General features: G+C 37.4%; 1 protein-coding gene across 4 annotated transcripts in view; it reads left to right on the top strand.

Moving 5' to 3' along the window:
* Positions 1 to 13,703, top strand: part of TCF12 (transcription factor 12) — a 385,237-nt gene that overhangs the window by 260,572 nt on the left and 110,962 nt on the right. For 3 of the 4 annotated variants that reach the window (XM_060150625.1, XM_060150615.1, XM_060150635.1), the window contains one exon: positions 890 to 954. In XM_060150625.1, coding sequence (XP_060006608.1) covers positions 890 to 954 — 65 coding nt within the window. Of the gene's footprint in view, positions 1 to 889; positions 955 to 13,703 lie in introns of those variants that run through there. The other variant, XM_060150651.1, reaches the window with a different exon arrangement.

The following is a 13,703-nucleotide window of genomic DNA, read 5'->3' on the forward strand; positions in this document are numbered from 1 at the left end:
AGACACCTGCTCTCCCTCTCAAGCTGGCCTATACCATTCCTGATACTTAGCCATCAGCTTTTGAACTGTAAATATAATCCCAACAGGAATTCTTATACATTTCGGGGAAGAGTATAAATTGGCATGACAACTTCAGAGAAAGGTAATACTTATGAAGTTGAAAGTGTGCATTGTTTAACCCAGCAGTTCCACTTCTTTGTGTCTATCCTGGAGAAACTATTATGTGTGTATAGGACGTGCAAGTATATTTGTTTAAGCATTATTCATGATAACTAGAAAAAAAAGCAGAAACTGTTTTTCTATTTTTCAGTAGGAGAATAGATCAACTGTGGTTTTATTTGTATAATGGGACATTTTATAGCAGTAAAAAATGAATGAACTAGGTGTTTACTTTTAACATATATCTCAAGATGTATACCATGTAACCCCATCTGTTTAAATGTATTCAACACAAATAGTAATGTATATTGTTTGAATACATGAATATGTACTAAAAGATTCAAAATATACATGGGAATCATACCAGTTTTATGATAGTGGTTACCTTGTGGTCTAGGGTGAGATGTGAACTGTATCTTTACTGTTTCAATTTCTCAGAGAGAGAAGGAAAGGGGAGAGTGTTCAATCTGAAGCAAATACGGGAAAACATTCTCACTTGTGGGTATATGAATCATACTATTGGCTCTATAGATATCCATGCTTTTGAATATTTTTTTTCATTATTTCACGTGACTTGAATGGTAGTAAGCTTTTTAAGTCTTATTTATTGGATTTTTGTCTTCTTGTTTCTCATTGGTTCTCTGTACTTCCATGAATGGTCTAGAAGTTGAATTGACTGTGTGTCAGTAAATGAGGATTTTTATATGGAGCTATTTTCTTTGTTTTACAGGAAAAACTTCAGAGAGGGGCTCATTTTCCCTGTACAGCAGAGATACTGGATTACCAGGCTGTCAAGTAAGTTAATAAATAACAAAAGCAATGAGATAATTCTTTAACACATAGATAAAGACTTTAACAGAGGAGGTAGAAATTTATCCAATTTATTTCACCATTATTTGTGCATTTAATTTGTGACTAAATGTGGTGGGTTTTTAGTAATTAAACATATTTTCTTTTTTTCTGCTCCTCTGCTTAAAATGGTTTCCCTTCCACAGTTCACCAGATTTTCTTTCTCTAGCATCAAAGAATTTCATAACTCACCTCCATTTTAACTGGAGGCAAAGTAGCAGTTAGCTTCCTACCTTCTTCCAAAATGCTTATTTCTGAAAATGATGTTTATTTATTTCCTCATGAAAAGAACAGTGTTGCCGATAGAGTACAAGAAGAACATAAAATTGCTCTGTGTAGCTTGACCATCCTATGTTAAACTTACTAATGTTGGAAGTACTTTCATTTCAACCTGTTACCAAACTCAGGTCTGGCTGCTTGCTGCTTGAAAATCAATACCTGAGGGGCAGGTGCTGGTAGAAAGGAAGATTGCTTTTAATCAGACAGCTGGCAGTCTGGGGAGAAGGCAGACTTGTGTCCCCCTCAAAACTAACTCCGAAGATTCTGCTCAGCCAAGACAGTTTTTAAAGGGGAAAAAAAGAGCAAGTAGTCTCAGTTAATCATTGAGATAAGGGATCAGAGTCATTGCCATCCCCCACTGCATGTAGTCTTGTTGACTTCTTGTGATCTTTCTTTAGATGCTGTCTTGTTCACAAGTTTGTTCACACAGTTTGTTCATGAGATTACTAAAGGGGAAACTAGGGGAGAGGTCTGGTCATCTGTTAATTACTTATTCTTCATTTCTTCTTCTTTGATCTATGGGAAGAACCAACAGGTTAGGCAAGGTATTGTGTCATCAAAAGATCTGAAAACTGCTTGGGCCAGAGATGACCAGACCATGGTGAGTGCCTGGTTTAAGGGTAGTTATAATATAGCTTTGCTAAAGTGACAAGACACACGGGGTTTCCTGTTGAGGGCAGTTTCTTGCAAAGTGCTACTTGCAAATCTACATCCAATTTTTTGAGCTTCGTACAGTCTCTTTGACTTGTAATCTTTCTTTCAGCTCTTGCATATTCCTTAGCATGTTGCATTTGTACTAATGGCCATTTTCTCTGCTTCTTTCCCCACATCTTTACACTGAGAATCCTAAACACTCAGTTTGCCAGATTCCCATCAGTGTCAAGCCAGAAAGCATACAAAGGAAAGGCAGAATATATTAAATTAGTTTTCTGCTGTCTGCATGCCTTTCATGAGACCCACCCTAATTTTAGACATAGACACTTAACTGTCATACTAACAATATTACTTCATTTAATACCTACCCCATAATTATGCCTTTCAGAATCAGAATACCTAGGTTCAAATCCCATCTCTGTGAGTTTCTGACCTGTGGTTCTAAGACAAGTCATTTAACCTTAAATCCCATCTCTGTATTGACTTCTTCATTTGAAAAATAGAATTAGCAATTTTTTCCCCACATTGTAAGTCTCTGAAGGCTAAACTGCATGTACTTGAAAGGGAAAGACAGTATTTTACAAAATGAATGCATATTTTAAAATGTTTCTATTCATATAACCCACCAAAAAAAGCTATTCTGAGTCCTTAATATTATTTTTAAGAAACCAAAAAGATTGAGAACCACTGGTCTAATGTTAACACTGCTGTTAAACTTGAGGAAAAAAAACTGTTGTAAGGTCTTTGAAATTACAGCTGAAGCTGTTAAATTATTGTTAATGCTTATATTAATTAATGAGTTTTCACTTAACATTTTTTATACTCCCTTGGCAAAGGTGTTGCTATTTAGTTAGAATCAGTGATAAGCTCCATTTATGTAATTCTCCAATTTTGCAAAGATGAATCTTAACAGTTTTTTGTTTGTTTGTTTTAAATGTTGAGCCTTCTTTTAATTTATTTATTTTCATTTTTGGCTGTGTTGGGTCTTCATTTCTGTGCGAGGGCTCTCTCTAGTTGAGGCAAGCGGGGGCCACTCTTCATCGCGGTGCGCTGGCCTCTCACTGTTGTGGCCTCTCTTGTCACAGAGCACAGGCTCCAGACGCACAGGCTCAGTAGTTGTGGCTCACGGGCCTAGTTGCTCCGCGGCATGTGGAATCCTCCCAGACCAGGACTCGAGCCCGTGTCCCCTGCATTGGCAGGCAGATTCTCAACCACTGCACCACCAGAGAAGCCTGACAGTTTTTACCAGTGATTAATATGTGTTTATACCAGATTTAATTCTCATATCAAAACATTTATTTAAACCTAGATGCATAGCACTCTAATAATAATTGTTATCATTTACTGAGCACTAACTAAGCCAGGCATTGAATACACATTTAATCTGCCCCCCCTCCTTTTTTTTTGGCCATACCCACAGCCCATGGGATCTTAGTTTCCCGACCAGGGATTGAACCCAGGCTCTCAGCAGTGAAAGCCCGGAATCCTAACCAGTAGGCCACCAGGGAACTCCCACATGTACTCCTTTTAACAGCACCCATTTTGCAGGTTAGAAAATGAGTGTTCTCCAGAGGTATCAGTAATTTGCTCAATGCCGTATACCTAGCAAGTGGTAATAAACCTTCTAAACTCCTGCTTGATGTTTTTAGCCTTGATGTAATTATACTGCAGGTAAGAATCCCTTACCTCCCTCTCATTTTAATTTGTTCAGTCATGGAGGGGCCTGAGAATTTCTATTTTTAACAAGTACCCCAGGTGATTTTAATTCACATCGACTGGGAATTATGCTTTGAGACACCCAGTTCCTCTGTATACTCCAAATACAAGCACATGGAGTATTAAAAAAGAAGAAACTGTAAGATTGCTTTTCAATAATTTTTTATCACATGTTGGAGAGATCAGGCAGGCCTAAGGAAAAGAGAACAAGGTTACGGTAATGTATGATATGTAAAATAACAATATTCCTGTATACAGGAAGATTTATAGGTATTCAAGTCAGGGAAAGATTTGTTTTTGAAGAATTCATGGAAGCAGTGCATGGGCCCCAAAGAGAAAGCCCAAAATTCAGCACAGATGAGAGAAGATTATACTGCAACAAGGATAAATAACATCAGTGAAGACCAGAGGGCTCTTAAAATAAGTGAAAGTATTCCTTACTGTGAAAGGAACAATGGCTTTGCTATTTATTACTGTTACTTAGCTCTGGCTATGCTGTAGTTGCCAGAAGTTATGATGGTTCACACCAGCTGATTTGAGGCCTAAGTAGTAAACCCAGGAAATTCAAGAGTTTAAAAAGATGTATCACTCCCATTCAAAGAAAAACCTGTATTCCAAACTGTATTTATTGTAGTGGGTCAGAGAAAAAAAAATACACCAAAACAATTAATAATTGGCTGCCATTTTATCTTACCTGTTCACAAGCAACATAATAATCTTAACCACACAATGATACTAGAAGAAAATATAAATAGTGACTACAAAATTATATCCAAACACAACTTTGAAATCATTTTTCTTCAACAGAGTCCCCAAGGAACATTTAACTCTGCTATTAATGTACATAAAATGCTGCTGACATACTGCAAAAATCAGGCTAATTTAATAATGCCTGATGGGCCTTACTTCATGTTAAGATGATGTAATAATATGTTGCTAAATGAGTCTCCTTATATTACCTTCACGGCAATGGCATAACTGATGAACCATTAAAAGGAAACTGGTGTAGCAGTGTTACTGGAAACATTGATAGATCATTCTGCAATTGAATTTTTTTTTCTGCGGTACGCGGGCCTCTCCCCATTGCGGAGCACAGGCTCTGGACGCGCAGGCCCAGCGGCCATGGCTCACGGGCCCAGCCACTCCACGGCACGTGGGATCTTCCCTGACCGGGGCACGAACCCGTGTCCCCTGCATCGGCAGGCGGACTCTCAACCACTGCGCCACCAGGGAAGCCATGCAATTGAATTTTTTTGATTCAACACAGAGCATAGAAGCCAGCATCTTTATTAACAATAGGTATGGGGGGAGGGATAAACTGGGAGGTTGGGATTGACGTATACACACTACTATATATAAAATAGATAACTAATAAGGACCTACTGTATAGCACAGGGGACTCTGCTCAGTACTCTAATGCCCTATATGGGAAAAGAATCTAAAAATAAGTGGGTAGGGCTTCCCTGGTGGCGCAGTGGTTGGGAGTCCGCCTGCCGATGCAGGGGACGCGGGTTCGTGCCCCGGTCCGGGAGGATCCCACATGCCGCGGAGCGGCTGGGCCCGTGAGCCATGGCCACTGAGCCTGCGCGTCCGGAGCCTGTGCTCCCCAACGGGAGAGGCCACAACAGTGAGAGGCCCGCATGCCACAAAAAAAAAAATAAAAAAAAAATAAAAAATAAAAATAAAAATAAGTGGGTATATGTATAACTGATTCACTTTGCTGTACAGCAGAAACTAATACCATACTGTAAATCAACTATACTCGAATAAGAATTAATTCTAAAAAAATAAGAATAATATTAACTGTCCAAAAAAACCCCAATAGATATAATACTTTAATAACTGTCACCATGAAGTAAAAAATCCTTTTATGATTATGACAGTTTGTCATTGCTGCCTCTTAAACTTAAGTGTTTATTCAAATTTGTGTAAGTTTTTTTCAGTCTTCAGCCTAGAAGAGGCAGAGTCTTGTTTTTTCCCCAAGGGACTTAATTTTCATCAGAGTTAAGATATTATACCCTTGAAAAAAATAACAGTTAACTTTAAAAACTCAGTTAACTGTTACTTAGAAATTTACCCATACCATTTGCTTCTTTAAAATCCTCTTTTTCCATTAGTCAATCTCATTATATACAGACATTTGATAATGATAAAAATCAATACATAAGGAAGATAAAACAGTGATAAATGTGTATACACCTAATAACAGAGCTTCAAAATAAATGAAACAAAAATCAGTATAATTAGAGAGATAAATTCGCAGTCACAGTTGAAGATCTGAATACCTCTCTTAGCAGTTGACAGAATAACTAGACAAAAATTTAGTAAAGACATAGAACTAAATGAACCATATAAACTACTGTGACCTAACTGATACTTACAACATTCTGTTCCCAACAACTGAAGATATAAATCCCTTTCAAGGGTACATGTTACACTCAACAGGATTGAACAATGTGCTCATCTTTAAATCAGTGTCAATAAACTGAAAAGGTTTAAAATCATACAAAGTATTTTTTCTGACCACAAATGAATTAAATTAGAAGTCAGTGATTTACCTAGAAAAACACCAAATATTTGGAAATGAAAGGACTGTTTCATTTAGACATGGGCATATCTAAATAACCCATGGTTTTGAAAAGAAATCAGAAGGGAATTTAGAAAATATTTCTAACTATAATGAAATATGATATAGCAAAATTTGTTGGTGCAATTAAAGCAGTGCCGTGGAGAAAATGTGTAGCTCTAAATGCTTGTATTAAAAAAGAAGATCTACAGTACATGACCTGAGGTTCTGCCCTATGAAGCTAGAAAAAGAAGCACAAAATAAGTGGAAGGGAGAAAGCAGTACAGATAAGAGCAGTACAGATAAGAGCAGTGTACTATTACACAAATAATAGAAAAAGCTAACAAAGCCAGAATTTGATTATTTGAAGACGCATAAACTGAATAAGTCCCAGCTAAACTAAGTAAAACAAAGGGGGAGAGAGAAGGAGGGGAAAGAACACTAATTACCAATATCTGAAATGGAAGAGAGGTTATCACTGTAAATCATATATACATTAAAAGAATAATAAGGAAGTGTTGGGAATAACTTAATAAATTTGACAACTTTGGTGCAATAAGCAAATTTCTTGAATATTACTAACCAAAAGGGGACAAGATGAAACAGAGAGTTTGAATAGCTCTCTATCTATTAATACAAGTAAATTCATTTCAAAAGCTTTTTCACAAAGAAAGCTTGACTGTCATATGGTTTCATTGGTGAATTCTTTTAAATGCTTATGGGGAAAAATAATACCAATCTTACACAAACTATTTTAGAAAATAGAGGAGGAGGGAACACTTTGCAGCTCATTTTACAAGGTGAGCAACACACTGATCCTCAAAATGCACATGTGGTTTGTACCAGAAGTGAAAGTTTGGCTTAATTGTTGAAAATCAGCCAGTGTAATTCAACACATTAACAGACTTAAGAAGAAAAACATTTCCAAAGATGTAGAAAAAGTATTGAACAAAATCAAATATCCATGATAAAACCTCTCAACAAACTCAGCATAGAAAGCAGCTTCCTCAGTTTGATAAAAAGACTTGCATGAAAGATCTATAGCTTTTTTTTTTCTTTTTTTTTTTTTTGCCATATGCGGGCCTCTCACTGTTGTGGCCTCTCCTCTCCCGTTGCGGGGCACAGGCTCTGGACCACGCAGGCTCAGCGGCCATGGCTCACGGGCCCAGCCATTCCGCGGCATGTGGGATCTTCCCGGACCGGGGCACGAACCTGTGTCCCCTGCATCGGCAGGCGGACTCTGAACCACTGCGCCACCAGGGAAGCCCCAGATCTATAGCTTTTAAGTGTAATTGCATGCTTAAAGGTGAAAGACTAAATGTTTTCCCTCTAATATTAGTAACAAGGTAAGAATTTCCACTCTCATTACCTGAATTTTTTGTCCTAGCCAGTGTAATAAGGCAAGAGGAAAAAAGGCATAAAACAGGAAAGGAATAAATTCAGCTGAATTGGCAAATGATATGTCTATGTACATGAGAAGTCCTAAGGAATCATCAAGAACACTTCTAGAATTAATAAGTACTTTTAGGTATGTCAAAGGTTACATGGGCAATCTCAAAAAGTCAATTATATTTCTATATACTAGCAGTGAACAATTAGAAATTGAAATTATCAAAACAGTATTGTTTAAAATGGGACCTAATCAAGCTTACAAGCTTTTGCACAGCAGAAGAAACCATAAAAAAAAGAAAAGACAACCTACAGAATGGGGGAAAATATTTGCAAATGATGAGACAGACAAGGGCTTAATCTCCAAAATATACAAACAGCTCATACAACTCAGCAAAAAAACAAACAACCCAATCAAAAAATGGGCAGAAGACCTTAATAGACATTTCTCCAAAGAAGACATAGAGATGGCCACTAGGCACATGAAAAGATGCTCAATATCACTAATTATTAGAGAAATGGAAATCAAAACTACAATGAGGTACCACCTCACACTGGTCAGAATGGCCATCATTAAAAAGTCCACAGGGGCTTCCCTGGTGGTCCAGTGGGTAAGATTCTGCACTCCCAATGCAGGGGGCCTGGGTTTGATCCCCAGGTGAGGAACTACATCCCGCATGCATGCTGCAACTAAGAGTTCTCATGCCGTAGCTAGGAGTCCACATGCTGCAACTGCATGCTGCAACAAAGATCCTGTGTGCTGCAACTAAGACCCAGTGCAGCCTAAATAAATAAATAAATATTTTTAAAGTCTGCAAATAACAAATGCTGGAGAGGGTGTGGAGAAAAGGGAACCCTCCTATACTGTTGGTGGGAATGTAAGTTGGTACAGCCACTATGGAAAACAGTATGGAGGTACCTCAGAAAACTAAAAATAGAATTACCATATGATTCAGCAGCCCTACTCCTGGGCATATACCTGGACCAAACTATAATTCAAAAAGATACATGCACCCTGAATGTTCATAGCAGCACTATTCACAATAGCCAAAACATGGAAACAACCTAAATGTCCATCGACAAATGAGTGGATAAAGAAGATGTGGTACATATATACAATAGAATACTACTCAGCCATAAAAAAGAACAAAATAATGCCATTTGCAGCAGCATGGATGCAACTAGAGATTATCACACTAAGTGAAGTAAGTCAGAAAGAGAAAGACAAATACCATATGATACCACGTATATGTAGAATCTAAAATATGGAACAAATGAACCTATCTACAAAACAGAAACAGACTCACAGACAGAAAACAGACTTGTGGTTGCCAAGGGGAGGGAGAGGGATGGATTGGGATTTTGAGGTTGGTAGATACGAATTATTACATTTAGAATGGATAAACAACAAGGTCCTAATGTATAGCACAGGGAACTATATTCAGTATCCTGTGATAAACCATAATGGAAAAGAACATAAAAAAAGAATGTATATATGTATAACTGAGTCACTTTGCTGTGCATCAGAGATTGGCACAATATTGTAAATCAACTATACTTCTATTTTAAAAAAACAGTATTGTTTATAGTCACATCAATAATTATAAAATACAGAGGGATAAATTTAACAAAAGATGATAAGACTTCAACAATGAAAACTATAAAATATTGCTGATAGAAATCAAAGAAGATCTAAATAAATAGAGACATGTACCATGTTGATGAATTGGAAGACTCAGTATCATTTAGTTGTTAGTTCCACTGGGCTATAGATTTAATGGAATCTCAGTCAGAATTCCAGGAGGCTCTTTATAAGACATTGACAAGATTATTTAAAAGTTGATCTGAAAGGCAGAGAATTAAGAAGAGCCAGGAGAATCTTCGAAAAGAAAGGAAGAAGGACTTTACCTGACTTAAAGACTTCCTGTAAAGCAATACTAATCAAGACAGAGTAGTTTTCATATAAAGACTGACAAATAGATCATGGAACAGGATAGAGTCCAGAAAGGGATCCACCCCTATATGGCAACTGGTGTTTGATAACAGCACTCCAGCAATTCAGTAAGAAAAGAAACATCTCTTTTTAATATATGGTGCTGGGACAACTATAAAACAATACTAAAAAAAAAAAAAAGAACTTCAACTCTTAACTTATATCATAGACAAACATAAGTTTGAGATGGATCATGGACTTAAATATGAGCTAAAATAATAAAGCTGCTAGGGAAAAAAATAGATTAATATCTTTACCACTTCAAGATAAACAAAAATTTTTTACGGAAAATATAGAAAGCATAGAACATAGAAGAAAAATTGATGGATTGAACTTAATTAAAATTTAAAGCTTACATTCATCCCAGAACACCATCAAGAAAAGGAAAAGAGAAGCCACAGAATAGAAGGTATTAGCAACACATTTATTTGACAGAGGACTTAGGTGTAGACTATATAATGATTCCTGACAACTCAGCAATAAGAAAGAAGCAATCCAATTTTTTTACAACAGACACTTCACAGAAGACAATATACAAATGGGCAGTCAGCACGTTAAGAAATGCTCCACGTTGTTAGCTGTCAGGTACATGAAAATTAAAACCACAATGACCTGACAGTACACACCTACCAGAATAGCTAAAAATTTGTTTTATTTTTTTTTAATTGAAGTAGAGTTGATTTACCATGTTGTGGCAATCTCTGCTGTACAGCAAAGTGACTCAGTTATACCCATAGAGACTTTTTTTTTTTTTTGCGGTATGCGGGCCTCTCACTGCTGTGGCCTCTCCCGTTGCGGAGCACAGGCCGCAGACGCGCAGGCTCAGCGGCCATGGCTCATGGGCCCAGCCGCTCCGTGGCATGTGGGATCTTCCCAGACCGGGGCACGAACCCGTGTCCCCTGCATCGGCAGGCGGACTCTCAACCACTGCGCCACCAGGGAAGCCCGAGACATTCTTTTTTTATATTCTTTGCTATTATGGTTTATCACAGGATATTGAATATAGTTCCCTGTGCTATACATTAGGACCTTGCTGTTCAAAATAGCTAAAATTTTTTGAAAGCTAAAGTTAAAATTGCTAGTTGGACTGTAAAATGGTACAATGACTTTGGAAAACTGTTTGGCAATTTCTTATAAAGTTAAATATGCATCTACTCCATGACTCCACAGGTTTACTTCCAGGTGTTTATCCAAGAAAAATGAAAACATAGTTCACCAAAAGCTTTCATCAAAAATGTTCATAGCATTTTTATTCATTATAGCCTAAAACTGGAAACATCCCAGTTACTCATCAGCAGGAGAGTGGATAAATGACCTGTGTTATGTTCATACATTGAATGCTATTCAACAATAAAATGGAATGATCTAATGATCTCAATAATGTTATACTGAGTGGAAGAGGCCAAATCTCAAAACTACGGTATGACTCCATTTATGTGAACAGCTATAATAGGCAAAACTCTCCTGTGTTGATAAAAATCAAATCAGTGGTTGCCACTGGGAGAAGTGTTCTACTGTGAAGGTAACTCATTTCTGAGATGACAGAAATGTCTTGTGTCTTAATATGCATTCATCAAAACTGATTAAGTGGTACACTTAAGATCTGAACATTTTATTGTATGTAAAGAACAGCTTAGGGGCTTCCCTGGTGGCGCAGTGGTTGGGGGTCCGCCTGCCGATGCAGGGGACGCGGGTTCGTGCCCCGGTCTAGGAGGATCCCAAATGCCGTGGAGCGGCTGGGCCCGTGAGCCATGGCCGCTGGGCCTGTGCGTCCTCCGCAACAGGAGAGGCCACGGCAGTGGGAGGCCAGCGTACCGCAAAAAAGTAAAAAAGAACAGCTTAGTTTTTTAAACAATTAAATGAAAAGAAATATCATTTATAGTAGCATCTAAGAAACTTGGTTTAAATACTTAAGAGTAAATGTTAGAAGACATGCAAGACCACTGAAAACTGCTAAGCAAACAGTTTGCTTGGAGAAATTTTAAAAGACCTCAGCAAATGCAAAGATGTACCATGTTCATGAACAGGAAGACAATATTCTTAAAATATCAGTTCTTCCCAAATTGATCTGTAGATTAAATGCAATCCCAATTATAACCCTACCAAGATTCTTTGTGTTTGTATGGGAATTTACAAGCTAATTTTAAAATTTCTTTAGAAAAACAAATGACCTGGAATACTAAAGCAGTCTTGAGAAGTGAAGAACACAGTTGGAGAATTTATGCTATCTGACTCTAACATAAGACGTAGTATAAAGCTGTTGTAATTAAACAGCATGGTACTGGTGTGATTGAGAAATATGACACTGGTATAGAATAGAGCCCAGAAGTACACCCACATTTATGCAGTTCATTTGATTTTCAGCAGTGTTTGTCAAAGTATTCCAATGGGAAAAGAAAAGATTCTTAATTAAAAGTGCAGTAACAAATGGATATTCATATGGAAAATTATGAATGTTAGTCCTTCTCTTACACTGAAAGCAGAAGTTATTCAAGATGGATCCTAGACCTAAATGTAAAAGCTAAAAATACAAAGCTTTAAGAAGAAAACATAGGAGAATCTCTCTTCAATTAGGGGATAAGCAAAGCTTTGTTACACAGAATACAGAAAGAAAAAAACTATAAAAGAAAAAAATGATAACTTAGACTTAATCAAAAGTAGACTTCTGCTTATTAAAAAGCATAGGTTGGGCTTCCCTGGTGGCGCAGTGGTTGAGAGTCCGCCTGCCGATGCAGGGGACAAGGGTTCGTGCCCTGGTCTGGGAAGATTCCACGTGCCGCGGAGCGGCTGGGCCCGTGAGCCATGGCCGCTGAGCCTGCGCGTCCAGAGCCTGTGCTTTGCAACGGGAGAGGCCACAACAGTGAGAGCCCTGCGTATCTCAAAAAAAAAAAAAAAAAGCATAGGTTAAAAAAAAAGAGTAGACAAGCCACAATCTGGGAGTCAATATTTGCAAAACATATATCTGACAAAGTACTAGTATCCAGGATATAAAAAGAACTCCTACAAATCTATAAGGTTACCCAAGGCTTCTCCAACTTTTCTTTTTATGACAAGGTTAAGTGCAGTTGATGAACAAATTTCCCTTCTAGACTTTTAATTCTATTATAATTTCAAGAATAGGATCATTTCTAGTTGGTAACATGACTACAAGCTGTTACATAAAAGATACCCATGGTGTAGCTACTTCTCTTTCTTTTTCCTTCTTTCTTCTTCCCCCCGCCACCCACCCAGTAATACTTTTTCTCTTTAGGAGGACAGGTTTCCTTAGCCAGTGACAACTAACAATTTTAGAGGTTGAACAGTTACTTGATGGGGTAATTTCTGACAGCATACTTAGAGAAAACCCTAAAGGATGAGGCCAGTGGAATAATTATCTAGCCTGAGATATCCATAAGTGTATAAAAAAGTCTTAATTCTGTAGAGGAGGAAAGTTTTCTTCAACCCTCTTAGAGTTCCTGGTTGGATCTGAAAAGCAAACTGACAAAGGCAGATTAACAAGAGAAAAGCTTACATATTCATTTAATATAAGTTTTGCATGACACAGAAGTCTTCATCAGGAAATGAAGACCAAAAGAAACAGAGCTATGTACTTTCATGCTAAGTTTGATGAAGAGTAGGCATTATGGATGAATATGATATAGATTAAGAAGTATGAGGTAATTATAAACTGGGGGAAACTTAGTAAGGCCTGGGTGTTAGGATTCTTCTTGACATCCCTTTTTCTTTGGACATAAGGATGCTCCTTTTTTCTGTGTATAGGGAAGGCACATCTCCCATGAGGATAGCCTGTTTCAAGGAAGAAGGGCTGGCGTGGGGGTGGAGGGCGTCAGAGTGACCTTCCTGGTTCTATCAGTTTCCCAAACTCCTCAGATTAAAATATTCAGTATGCCAAGATACCATATCTTGGGGAGTTGTATCCTGAACTCCATCATTCATTTACTGTTAAAATTAAGTTTTTAAGTTGTTAAGATGGAATTTTTAATGCATTTTAAATTATTTCAATATCTCCAATTGTTTAATCTCTAGATATAGTTTGGTTTGACGTAGTTCTTTTACAAATTTCTATAAATTTATTTTTTTATTTTATTTTTTAATTTT

Source organism: Lagenorhynchus albirostris, chromosome 1 (assembly GCF_949774975.1).
Source record: "Lagenorhynchus albirostris chromosome 1, mLagAlb1.1, whole genome shotgun sequence".
Taxonomy (NCBI): Eukaryota; Metazoa; Chordata; class Mammalia; order Artiodactyla; family Delphinidae; genus Lagenorhynchus; species Lagenorhynchus albirostris.